The 13558-nt window shown below is 54.1% G+C and overlaps 2 protein-coding genes across 2 annotated transcripts; one reads left to right on the forward strand and one right to left on the reverse strand.

Annotated features, from left to right (window-relative positions):
• Nucleotides 1-697: 697 nt before the first annotated feature.
• Nucleotides 698-3093, forward strand: VOLCADRAFT_106291 (uncharacterized protein). The gene is made up of 5 exons (XM_002954156.1): nucleotides 698-905; nucleotides 1047-1132; nucleotides 1216-1396; nucleotides 1932-2034; nucleotides 2510-3093. Exons 2-5 carry the CDS (start codon nucleotides 1090-1092, stop codon nucleotides 2603-2605), a joined length of 423 nt encoding a protein of 140 aa, XP_002954202.1. The 5' UTR covers nucleotides 698-905; nucleotides 1047-1089; the 3' UTR covers nucleotides 2606-3093.
• A 2451-nt stretch (nucleotides 3094-5544) lies between these two features.
• On the reverse strand, nucleotides 5545-11526 carry VOLCADRAFT_118648 (uncharacterized protein; the record flags this gene model as incomplete). The annotated part of the gene is made up of 12 exons (XM_002954229.1): nucleotides 5545-5688; nucleotides 6029-6162; nucleotides 6412-6569; nucleotides 7079-7547; nucleotides 8092-8239; nucleotides 8489-8592; nucleotides 9150-9201; nucleotides 9607-9729; nucleotides 10100-10577; nucleotides 10855-10907; nucleotides 11151-11224; nucleotides 11457-11526. The coding sequence occupies 12 exons, from the start codon at nucleotides 11524-11526 to the stop codon at nucleotides 5545-5547; spliced, it is 2007 nt and encodes a 668-aa protein (XP_002954275.1).
• Nucleotides 11527-13558: the final 2032 nt, after the last annotated feature.

Below are 13558 nucleotides of genomic sequence, written 5' to 3' on the forward strand. Positions count from 1 at the left end.
AATTTGACGCTAGAGGAAATAAGCCATAGAGCAAGAGAAAAATATCTCGCGGAAATAGAAAATAACCCTGGTCATTCCCCTGATTTACGCCTAAAGAGAAAGCCGATATTACAGCACCTGTGTAAACGTAAGGAGTAGGTTTGTAGCTGGCAAGGGATGGGGATGGGACCCTGGCTGACAGCTTTCGGATCTGAACACAGCTGCAGGATGGGGATGGCCCTGGTCGAAGGGATTGGGAAGGGACCCTGGCTGGCAGGATGAGGATTGGGGGAACACAGCTGCAGGATGGGATTGGAAACCCTGGCCATAGGATTGGGGATGGGACCCAGGCTGGCAGGATGGGAAACCTGTCTCAAAGGATGGGATTAGCACCGGGCCCCTAAGATGGGAGATGGGAGTCGGTCACCCCAGCCAGGATGGGGGGATGGCTGACCACTACCACACCCCGGGATTGGGGGATTAGACCGTTTTTGCAACCCTCTGCCTCAAGGCCTGAATCCTGCTCGTTTTTGCATGTATAAACGACCGATGGCCATCCGTCCACAGCACGAAGGACTAATCTGATCAAGGGCGCACTTCATCCCTCCGCGCAGGCTTGGATGTGATTTCAGGGAGGAGCACACTGAGATTTTGCAGTTGCCCCGAAACCACAACGCCTTTTTGTTGACGCCCTCTTTGCGACTTCATTGCAGGTCATCACCCATCGTTCACCAGAGTTTACATGGTATCTATTTATTTAAAAATCAAAGGCCAGGGTTTTCGCTTTGAATTTTACTCTTCCACAGTGGCAGCTGGGCCCAGTTGGGCCAACTGACTAACCTCAACCTGAAACTCTCCGCCAACGCGAACGATGCATAGCGAATCATGATGTAATTGCCACAGGCCCACACGATACAATTCTTCAGGTAGAAGACCTTCCAAGCCTCAAAGAAGAGGGACTTTGACGCTTGAATAGAGCATTTCTTCGCTTTGTAGAAGATACTGCGGTCTTGCACCTTTAAATATATTGCTTTAATATACTATAATTTCTTTGACCTTGTGGACAGGAGTTTCCAATCTAGTCCCGCTTCGGCGGCAAGGCGCGCAACCATGGCGCTCCCAAAGCAGGCGATGGCTCAAGCGGATGCTAAAGGTGAGGAGCAAGATATAACTGGCCAGGGCGGCTCTGCCGGTGTCGGAGTAATTCTCACCTCCGATTTGCCCGGCGCGCCCCAGTCTTCGAGCATGCGGCAGTCATTAGCAACTCGGAAGTAGCGACAATCCTCAGTGAATACATGCGCCAGCGGAGAGAGGAGAAGCCCTCTTTCCAGCCTCAGCCCCTGGTGCAGAAGACGCTGGAATACGTCCAGAAATTCAACTGCGGGACTAACCCTGAGGCCGTGCAGGCCATGAGAAAGTAGGTCTAGGGTTGCGGCGCTTCGGATTAGTGTACTTCTAGCATATTCTACAGCTGCGCAAGTAGGTGGCGGTCCTGCAAATCCACCACGGCTGATGGGCCCTCTGGACCCCTACGCCACCCTTACACTGTGTGGATGGCAGTTTTGACTCCTCCCTTCTATACCCTATGATTTCTCCATCTTTTATGTTCGTGATGAAGACCACAATAGGTGCATGCAATCCCACGAAACAGGCGTTTTACGGGACAGCAGGCAGAGGAAGGAGATTAGATTTCCAAAATGCATCTGTGCCTGCATCTGTAACCTTAGCTTCACGGCCTCCTCCCACACCCTCCGTGATGTTCGAGTCCCGTAGAATCTCCCCCGTACCTTTCCGCAACCTCGAGGGATCTCCGTCTCTCACTGATGACTCCTGCGTGCTACTCGAACTTCCTCCTCGCCTGCCTCCCTTCCCTTACCTCCCGTCATACCTCCCATCCCCAACCTCCCCTTCCCCGACCCTCTCCTCCCCCCCTCATCTTACCCATCCCTAAGCTACATGGAGAACTTCGGTTTGAAGCCCTTCGAGTGGGGCCTTATCGCCAACCTGATGCCGGAAGACACGGACGAGGCCAACAAGCTCATACCCAGCCTGGTGGTGAGTAGTAGCAGCAGCAGCGAATAGGGCACCAGCGCATGCAGCTGCGCACTCGTTCGAGCGACTTTGGACAACGCATGAGTTTCGCCGGGATGGGGTTCCGGGACGGGGTAGGGTGGGGTAGAGTAGGGTGGGGTGGGTTCGAGGTGCTCGGGTTCTGGGGGCCTCTCTTCGCTGCTAGCTAGCTCCATCAACTTCCTTCCTCCCCGCACCCGTACTGTAGTAGCTGGCCGCTGAAAAGGCCTCTCGAGATTCTGGTGGTCGCGCTTCGCGCGTATTTGTAGAGCCGTACTGTGTACCAGCTACTACACGTACTGAGATCCAGCTCGCCGGTGCGCACTGCGGGTGATTGCGAAGCACATCGCTGCTCTCGGACTCGCGCAGTTGGTAGTCGGTGCATTTCCTCCCTCGCGCCCTCGCGCTGAGTTCCCAACCCCTTGCCCCGATCCCGGTCCCGGTCTCGATCCCGCCTCAGGACAACCCGGATGACCCGCCCGAGGAGCACCGGGGCTTCCTGCCCGAGGAACTGGACCGCATGCTGGCGGAGCTGCAGAACCTACGACACGCATGAAGAAGTGGGGGAACAGGGAAGGGGCACTGGGAGGAATGGGGTGGGGATAATAATGTTAATGATATTTATGATAATATGATGATGCTGATGCAAGAAGTAAGAATCAACTTCTGACGCGGAATGTGTAGTGAAGGTAAAGGGACCGAAGCGGGAAGCGGAAAGGGATGGGGAGAAGGGACCGTGTTTAACGGCGGCGGTGGGATGTTGCTACGTGTGCAAGATGGAGGGGGGAGGATGGAGAACGGGCGCGAAGGCTTCAGGTTTGCAGTTGGCTGCATGCGCCGTTGGGGGAATGGGGCAGGAGCAGCCGCAGCAGCAACAGCGTAGTCGGGGGCCAGTGGGCGGGTGGAGGTTTTTTTACATGCACGGCTGCCTGTCTGTTTGTCTGCACATCCGTCGTGGACGACCCATTTGTGAAGTTTTTTTCATGATGCCAAGTAGGCTTTGCGAGTATTGATTTCAATGTATGGTGTAAGTGACATTGTGGGTGGCTCTGCCACAGCCTGTGTGACCCAGTAGACACCGGGGATGGCACAGCAGGAGAGGGGACAGCAGCCGCATGATTCGGTGTTATCTCTACGTGAACGCAGCTGTAAGGGCCTTAACAAAGCACTTTTTGGGGGGCACAACCGCAACGTGGACACACCGGTAGCTGCTGCTGCCGGTGAACATTATTAACAAAAATGGGAAGTCCGGTTGATCAACCGTTTCATTAACCGTTTGCGTGGAGAGAAGGTCGGCCTTATCGGTTATCGGGCCCAACGAAAGCTGCGACTACGGTATTGCATGTCCACGTGATGCATCAACCTGCCTGCCTGGCCCCTCCGCTTCCACTGGGCCTGACTTCTTTGCTATTTTTGGATCAGCTTCAGCATGGCTTGCAGTTTGTGTTTCATGAATGTTCTGCGTAAGGAGTTCGCCATCCGGTGCGACCTGACCTTAACTGCCACTTTCTACTGTAGCCGAGTAATAAGGCAAACATGCTTAACTCTTTAAACAAAGCGTTCGCCGTCAAACCCAAAGGCATACGGCCGTAAACTGCGGCGCATTTCGCGTGCTGTCAGGATTTCCAACCCCCTGCAGGTTAAGAGCTAACTTTTTCATTCATACTTTCTTTTCTTTTTCTGCTTCCATGGACCGAGCTTAAGGTCACACAACGTTTCTCACGCTATATTTCGGTCGATACGATGCCGTGTTTCTTATCAAAGGATATGCAGTTAACTGCAACGTTGTCAACGTTGACAACGTCATGCGAATCGGACAGGCGCATTAAACCATTTCTCCGCGACCATCTGCGGCGGCTTGACGTGATTTTTTTTCTGCACAAAACTATGCAAAGTTTAGGACCTTCGAGGGGCCGACTGGCTTTCCTGGGGCTTGCATATAGGTTTTGCTGCAGCAGGCACAGCCAGGGCCATCCCTCCGGAAAACGACGATCTGCAAGTTTTCTCGCACGGTTGGCGTTGGACAGGACTTATGGAAGACCTGCCGCGACCATGCGAAATCGGTTTTGCAACCCCCTTGAACCCGGCAGCGCGGTTTTGCTATTTACATGTATAGAGTCATCTGCACACTGCTGCTGTGGACCGCATCGCAGCGACAAGATGGCAAAACAATATGACTTTTACGCTTACGCGTCGTTGCAGCTCCTTGTACCCTTTGTTGCTCGCTACCCGCAACCCGCGCGCGGAGCCCCAAAATATCCTTTCCTGCTGCAACTCAAAACCAACTCAACTCGCGTATCTCGCGTATCTAGCTCATATCGGTCGTGTTTTTCGGTGTCATACATGAACAAACAATCTAAAACAACTTCACTATTCATTCTATCCTTATCTAAATATCCTATAACTATAATCAACACCAAGTACATTCGCTTTTTTTAACTCCTAGCCTGCTTAATGCAAAACCTAACCCCATTCAAACCTGGAAAGCGCTGTCAACACCATAACCCTTCAGGCCTTCTCGCAACGATCCACGCACGTTCACGTTTGGAGATCATCCACAGCCTTCCTTTCCAAAATATATTATATACATAATAAATATCCCTAACCTTTCTCTAGTCTGAAACTTTTTAATGAGGAAAAAGGAAAGGGCTTCTCCTCCAAAGTGAAAATATTTCCCCCAAAGAATCTTCTCTTTCTCTTTCTTTACCACTTTTGACGACCAAATCTTTTCCCAGCAGCAACCGATCGACGCGCATCATCCCTCCCCACTGCTGCAAACAGCCCCCCTGAACCTCATCTGCCCCCGTGAGCCCCTCCCATGCCCCCGATTACCTCCGCGGCCCCCAGTCGGGCTCCTCCCTGAACCTGCCGTCGTGTCATTCCCCCTCCCCCCCTCCTCTCCCTCCTCGCTTCCATCAGCACCTCAAGAGTGGCCTACGACGACCTAGCTCCCCGTCCGTCCGCCCGTCCGCTCCAAGAGGAGTGCAAACGCGATCATCTGTCCGATTTTGAATTTCGTTTTGAAGCTCGCACCTCGCCACCACCGCGTTCCTGTTCCAAAACTGCCAACTCCAAAATTACCAAAAGCGCCCTTGATGGAATTCGAGCCGGGGGCCTTTGCACGACAATAGATCTCGCAACATACGCTTCATCGCCCCGTCACCCTCCGCCCCGCCAACCGGCCAAATAAAAACAAGAATTAACTTCCTTGATAGAGCGAAATATATTATTTGGCTACCCCCACGTTCATCATATTGACCCTGGAGGCATTATTTTTGGCCGGCATCAATTTTTGGCGGCAAAATTCCGCCTCCGATAACGATGATGAAAACCAACGCACAGCTCCTATGACGGCCCCTACGGAATCTGATCCCTCACTCCTTTCTTCCCCTCTCGCTCCCCAGCCCCACCCCGAGCCACCCCAGCCCTCGTCTGACCTCTTAAACACGACTCAAACAAGACCTCTCCTTATCGCGGAAGAGTGAATGGATGACGTCACAGCTCCTTGTCGTACAAAAACGCCTTCAGGAGGTGTAACGCCTGCAGGGGCTTGCTCTGCGGCACCATGTGACCGGCGCCCTTGACGGTGGCGAACCGGAGACCGGAACCGGCTCCGAAACGAGCTGTGAAGCCGGCGATCTGCGGGGAAAGAACGTTTGACGACATTGAGGACGTTGGGGGAGGGGGGAAAGACGAACAACGTGAACGAGTGAAAAGCTGCTGCCAAGGAGAGAGTGTACAAGAAGCAGAACTGACCAGTACGCAGTTTTGAAGCAGGCGACCTCGGGATGATGTAATGATGACGACCGCAGGGGGTTGGTAGCAAGGGTGACGGGGCGGGCTACCTCCCCACACCTTCCGCCGCCGCCGAAGGGAAATTCAAACGCTCCCACTCGTCTAGATACACCTCACCACACTACACCCGAATCTATCCTGTACGACCCAGATGCGCCTTTGACCTGACACGGCACTGCCATACCTGGCCGTGCAGCATCCAGGGGCGCAGTGGACCATCCGTACGACCCAGATTCGCCTTGTCGTACAGCCATGTCCGGGTACCGGTGTGCGGTACGACCATGTCGTGGTCGCCGCTGTACACCAGTGCACGGAGACCTGGAGGTGGGTGAAGGATGGTTACCCCCGGGAGGGGGGGGAGGGGGGGTTTGGCGACGCGAGGATGGTGGGTTCGCAGCAGGTTCGGAGCACCGCGTGCGGTAATCGAAGGGGGGTTTTACGGGTGCGTGTGCGTGTATGTGCGTTTCGGCAGCACGTCATGTCACATGGCCCGACGGGGCGGGGGTGGGCGGGAGCCCTAACCCAAACTATCCTGTGTTTTACCCCCCCGTCCTTCCCCCGACTCACCCTCCCGCACCAGCTCCTCATGTACGGAAACCAGGTCCATCGTATCCAATCTGTAGTACAATACGTCACTACACGGCTGCCAACCGCCGATAACCGACCAGGGAGCCGCGTGCAGCGCGGAGCGGACCTCGTCTCGATTCAACCAGTCCAGCGCAATGCTGTTGTTCGTTGGTTAGTTTTTGGTTCGTTTGGTTGGTTGCCCGTTAGAACAACGGATCGAAGGGAAAACAAACAAACATTGGGAACGTTGGTATGTGCCCAGCGTGGGCAGGTAGGTGGGCAGGTTGTTTGGTGAGCAGTAGCTGCGGCAAGTCGAGCCAGGGCGGCCGTGTCCCGGTGAGTTTACAATCACACACACATACACATACATACATACATGTGTGTGTGTTTCTATGGGGCTTTAGGCGCGCTCGTTGTCTGCATAGCAGACAGTCCGTCCGTCCGTCCATCCGTCGCCATTACAGCACCTTCGATTATCCCCACCGGCGCTTGACACATCATCACATCAACCCCCTAAACCCCCTACCCCCCAACACAAAAAATCAAACACGTACTTGATAAGTTCAAGCAGCTACGTCTACAACTTCATTGGAAAAGTCTGCTGTTCGTCTGATGTCGTACATGTCATCTTCCATGCAGACTTAACCCCTCCCAAACACACTCTCACCTGCGGTCCATGCACGGTACGACATGTCGTAGCCAGGGCCCCCACAGCCGTACACCCCCTCGACGACCCGGCTCCAACAGCTGCTGCTCCGCCCGGTCCTGCTGCTCCTGGTCTTCAACCCCGTTTTGGATCTGGATCCGACTCTCCGAGGGTGTCGTACGCATCCGGACAGTGAACGGCCAGTAGAAACGTCGCTCCAAGCTGGAAGCCGACCGACCGAACCTTGGGTCACCACCACCACCACTGGTGCTACTGCTGCCACTGCTGCTGCTCCCACTGCTGCTGCCACTGCTACTGCTACGGATGGCAGTATCAGCAGCGGTGTCCCCGTCATTGCCTAATTTAGCAAGCGCCTCCTCGTCGTCGCCACCATCATCCGGGGACTTGGCGCAGGAGTCCAGCACGTCGTACCAGTTCAGGTCCCACAAGTCATCCTTCACCACGCCCTGAGCGTCCCAGCACTCGGTGCCTGATCAGGATACACACGCACACACAGAAAGCAATAAACAGGTAAGCAATGTCGTACAATGCCACGTGGGCCTCGCCCTCGCAACGTCTTCGCAGTAGCAATCGCAGTAGCAATCGCAGTAGCAATAGTAGCAGCAGCAGTCGCCGTAGGCTTGTCCACAGACGCCTTTAAAAACCTACCAAACATATCATTAACATATCACAAACAGACGAAAGGGACAAACAAAAGACAAAGCGCCTAGTCAGGTCCACGGCACACACATATACACCCCACAACTCACATGCAATACATACCTTACCTACAGAACTACAGACTTACAGACCCATATAACCACAAACAAAAGCTCCTCCCTCTTCCGCTCTCATCCCAGGGTTGCTTCTGCGGCAACCCCCCCCACACACATTTCCCTTTCCACCCGCCTCTCCCGAAACCCATTCAGACACTCCCCCCGGCCACCCTCACCCCACAACAACAACAACAACAACAACGCCCCCCTCCCTGCCTCCAACCATCTACCCCCCAACCCCCCACGGGGGGCCACCACCTCGAGTGGCGTTCCAGAACATGTCGCCGCACGCGGCCCTCATCCTCCTCCACGATGGTGGGTCCAAGTAGCCCATGTCGGCGGCGAAGAACAGCTGCGCATTGCCATCCACCACATCATCCGTCACCGGGTTACCCACCGAATAGCCCTAATTGGGTTTGGGGTTAAGGGGGAGGGAGGGAGGGAAAGACGAACCACAAACGAGTGAAGCTGCTGCCAGGGCAAGAGTGTACCAAACGTATAGAACTGACCGAAAGGCGTCCGTGAAGACCCCGACCTCGGGATGAGGGTGTGCGGGAGGGAGGGAGGGAGGGGGGAAAAGACGAACCACGAGTGAGTGGAGCTGCGGGGGGGAAGGGTGTGGGGGTGTGGGGGGCGCCACCCTTCACCCCTTCACCTGCAGGTCCACCAAGGGGGATCTGTCCTCCCGACGCCGCTCCCTGTTCACACGGACCAGCTCCCGGGCCAGCAGTGGCACGAACACCCCGCCGTAGCTCTCGCCTGCCCGGGGGTTAGGGAGTCCCATTTGGTATTAGCTACGTTCTTTTAGGGGGTTTAAGGGGGGGTTGGGTATTGAAAATTTGTGCACTTGCGCGGCAGAAGGGGAAAGACGAACCACGAACGAATGAAGCTGATGCCATGGATAGACAGATACGCCATGTAAGTACGGAAGGAATAACTAAAAGTGAAGGGGGGAGGAAGGGGAAAGGAGAACCCCAGACGAATGGTGCTGATACCGGGGATAGGGAGGGGGGTTTAGCCAGAGAGCCAGTCAGGAGGGCGGAGAACGTGTAGGGGCACGTAATGGAAAAAGTAGAAAAGTGGGAGTAAGAGTAAAAGTGCACCGTCAAGGAGCTGCAACCGCATGCGTATGTATGTATGTATGTATGTATGTATGTATGTATGTATGTATGTATGTATGTATGCATGTATGTATGTATGTATGTATGTATGTAGGGGTGTATGTATGTATGTATGTATGTCGGCATGTATGTGTTGCGTGTGTGCGGGGGTGTAGAGTTGCGCACACCGCCCGGGGGACCCTAGCACTTGCCTACCTGCCAAAAAGAAGGGCGCCGTAGCCAGCTCGGGGTATCGGTCCGTAAGGCCCTTGCCGTACAAATTTGCGTACGTGCGTGTGTGCAATTACGGCATTCGGATGGGAATCAGGGGGGGGGGGGGAAATGCGAGTGAGGGGTGGAAAAGGGGAGGGGGAAAAGAGGCGCGGGAAGGCAGGGGGAGCCTTTCACACAGCATATTTTACATGTTTAAACGTGCGCTTCGAAAAATTCAGCAGTGAGGCCATTAACAAATTACTTTCCTGCACGGAGACGATGAAGCCCTCACCTCACACACACACATACACACACACACTACCCCTCCCCGCACCGCACCAGGCTTGCCGCCTCCTATACACCCCCATCCCTCATCTCTTTTCCCCCCCTCCCCCCCAACACACTCACACTCAACACCCATAACCCACACACCAACCGGGGGAGGGTCGATCTGTCGTACCTGCAGGAATACGACAAGATCGGCAATGGTGTACTCGTCGTTGGTGTGGTAGTCCACGTCAGGACGGCCACTGTACGACATACCCGCTCCCGCGGGCGAGTCCACGTAAATGATGGTGGCCACCTGAGGAGAGAACAAACGTGTGTGTATGTGTCTGTGTGTTTGCCGTACATAATGCCGTACAACGTTTTTATTTTTATCTTTCACGACAGCTTCTCCCCGAATGCATTCCTGTAGCACCAGACCTAACACACCGTGGCATCAGCAAACACATGACACGCACCATCGGACATACAGACAGACAGACGCACATACGTATGTGATGTGTTTGTCCCTTCAAGCTCCCACGGTGCTCTCCCCTCCAGACGCATAAACCCCCCTGTCTCTCGACCCCACCCCACCCCACCCATACACCTATGGCACCAGCATCACTCGTCTGTGGCTCGAGACTTCCCCAGACAACACCCTACACAGCGATAAGCACGCAGCACACCTTGGTCCAGGAATACGGGTTGGGCTCCAGAACCACAGGCCGTCGTTCCTTCTTCTTCTTCTTCTCCTCCTCCTCCTGCCGCTGCTCCCCCGCACCACCCTCTACATGCTCCTGCTCTTTCCCCCCCTCAACATTTCCTCCTCCTCCATTTCCTTCTTCTCCTTTCGGTCTTGAAGAAGAAGAAGAAGAAAAAGACCACGACGACGACGACGACGATGAAGAAGAAGAGGTTCCGTAGCTGAATTTGAAAGGGCCGTGCTCGTAAATGAAGGCATCCAGCGAGCTGCATCCGGGGCCGCCGGTCAACCACAGAACCACCGGAGCCGGTGCCGCCGCCGCCGCAACCTCCCCCTCCGCGGCTACCTCAGTTGTCGTACCCGCCGTCATGGATGTCGTACTTGAATCCCGGCCGTGGTCTTCCCGGTCCGCCACCAGGTACCACAACCGGCGGTCGCTGATCTCATTCACCGTGATGTAGCTGTAAGCAGTGGCGGTTGTGGCGGTTAGGAGGGGTCACGGGAATAAAAAAATAGGCAGTATAAAAATGCGCAACGGAAGAAAGTACGGCAGAGTATGCACATTCGTGGCGCGGTCCGTAAGCACTGACGCATGTTCTTGTGGTTCGTTGATGAAAGGGTTTGGTTAAGATTTGGCCGAAATTTCGCCAAGTGTTTTAGACTTGGCGGTGCTTGGTGTCGTGCAGCCCACAGTCCCGTTCCTTCTGGGGTGGGCCCACCCCGTTGCCACCCACTTACCCCGACCGCATGCGGACGTGCGGGCTGCCGTTGAGACCTGGCAGGTTGCAGATCTGCAATTAGAACGCGGCAGCAAAAGCAACGTCAGGCGTCCAGTGACGTGGAGTTTGCCAGCAAGCCACCAACCGCCAGTATTCGCCCAAATGAATACCGAAGGGGGAGGTCGTGGAAAAGGAATGGATACCTAAAGAGCAGCAATCCAGGCTTTCCAGAGAGCTCGGGCGCGAAGCAAAAAGCGCGAAACCAAACACGCTATCCATGCTGCGTGCGATGACCGTTGCCCAGTTCCGACGCACCTCATCGGGTTGGTCGCCGCATAGCTTAACATACTTGCTCCCCTCTGCTGGTACACCGTCTTCTTGCTCGATGACTGCGCTGGAAGCGCGCCATTCCAGCCGCGGTCGGGCAGCACCTGCTCAAAGTGACCAGCCCAAGGAAACATACTGCCGACACTTAAAATAATAAATCATAAAATGAATAGCCGAGCCCGCAAATGTAATCACGGATGCTATCGGTGGAGGATGCCGCAACTGAAAAAATGCCTTCAACGGCAAGGCAAGTCCTGCGTAAGCGTCTGCGCTTGCAGGAAACAGGAAGCTTACCTGAAATGTTGATGATGAACAGCAACAATACCGCTATGAGATGCAGCGTATCGCACGCTTTAGTCGCCATGTCGGCTGAATTGCGCGGCGCACGCAAGCCAGCCACACCGCTGACGAGTCAGTAACTTAATGCATAATAGCTTCTCTGCGTAGGAGCATAACCCTGCATTTGCTCCAAAAACAAGATCGGTGATATGAGCGCGGACGACAGTCCGGCGGACTAAACATTACGTCAAAGGCATCGGCTCAAGGCCAACAGGCCAATCCTAGCAGCCCTTCTAAAACATCGCTGCTAGGCCATCACCTACGGAAAACAGCTGTAACGTATGCGCGCGTTGCAGCCTGCAAGGTAGCTATAACCCTATTCACTGTTACCTTGCACATCCTTTGCACGTACCTGTATGCAAGCAACCTTCGTCTTTACATACGTAAAGGAATGCTCATCTGCTCCTTGAGAACCAAAGAACTGATTAGGCATGGCCGGACGCGTCGTGCGTGGGACCCGTGGGTCCGCACGTTTCTGCTGTCGTCGTCTGACCACGTGACAGTGGCTTTGTGTGAAAATCACCATACAAGGACCCTCCAAGTGTGGTCATCACTGTGGTCATCGTCTTGAAGCTCCTCTGCCTGTCCTTTGCTGCAACAATCTTTTACGTGCGATTTGGGTCGCAAAAGGCCCCTTCTTACAACCTCCAACAACAGGTCCGAAGATGTTGAACCCCCCCTCCATGACCTACTGTCAACCTTCAGGCCTTCCCCGAACTGCGCCGGCACCGGGTTAATCAACAAACAGCGTGAGAATACGGGAAGTGACGTAACCGCCTGCACTCCGTGCCGTATATGAGGGTTTCAATCCACCGCGCCGTGCACGTGAATCTAAATCCTCCGAGATATGCATGTCATGACGAACATGGGTAACAAAGTAACAATGTTAAGAGACGGGGAAAGGGGAGGACAGCATTACAAGAAGCAACTCCTTATGGCTCTTGTGTGTTTTTCTTGGGGGGAGATTGGGACCTGATGGGGGCTTTGGAAACGTGACCGTCCGCCACCAAAGGCCCGTCCGCCGTCCTTCCCCCAAACCCTAAACCCGGCTTCGGGGGGTTTCGTGTTGTTGAATTGATTCCCAACGGCGTCCTCACTTCGCGCCTTCGTGGTCTATTGGTGCATTCCCAGCCCCTTCAAAAAAAGCCAGGGAATTCGGGTGACGATTTTCCTGGTGCAGCCACAGCAAGACTGGACAGCAATGTTGTGCAACAGCAAACATTGCAGCGACGGATTTACCAGCTTCGGGTGACAACGCTTCGAGCAAGTTTGCGGACCACGTGAAACTATGCTGCGCTTTAGGATGCATCCATGACCTGTCCAATACTCAGGTTCAGGGAAGTTGAAGCAGGAAGGTCCCGCATCCCGTTGTCTGTGCTCACCCCAGCTCCACAAGTTTGATGGGTTCCAACCTCTTGTTTCAAACACAACCCTTCCCACAATCTCCGCATTTCCCCAGGTATGTTTACCCTAAAGTGGACCCAGCAAAACGTTGGCTGATGCTTGGTGTATGCCTGCCAAAACCATGCAAATCCTTGGAAACCGCCGCACCCCAGAGGCCCAAATAGTAATTTCAAAAGTGAGATACAATTGTCAATTGCCTGGCATGTTTAGATCTTACCATACTGCCATCCTCTCCTCATCAAAATCAAGTCGATGCAGGTCCAGGTTGACGATGTTTCAATAATCACCAAACAATCAAAGTAATTTTTTTTACCCGGCCTCAAGATTATGAATGGAGACAACATCCACCTCGTCCTGCATTGACTTGCTTTAGAACACGCAGAGCGGATGGCAGTATGGTAAGATTAACTGCGTACTTTCCAAGCTGCGTCCGCTTCAGACAGCCATTCTAGAGGTTCGTTGGTCGTTGACGTATGGTAGGTGGATCCACCCGGGAAAATTCAAAAGTTCCACAGAATAGCTAAACCCACACAATCGGTTATAGATTATGAAGTTATTACTCCATTAGGTTCTTGTACCTTTGCTGCTTGTTACTTTGCTCTTGTCATCTGAGCTGCTTGCCATTGTTTACTTGCGAACGACTGCGCGCTAAA

Source organism: Volvox carteri, assembly GCF_000143455.1.
Source record: "Volvox carteri f. nagariensis unplaced genomic scaffold VOLCAscaffold_41, whole genome shotgun sequence".
Classification (NCBI taxonomy): Eukaryota; Viridiplantae; Chlorophyta; class Chlorophyceae; order Chlamydomonadales; family Volvocaceae; genus Volvox; species Volvox carteri.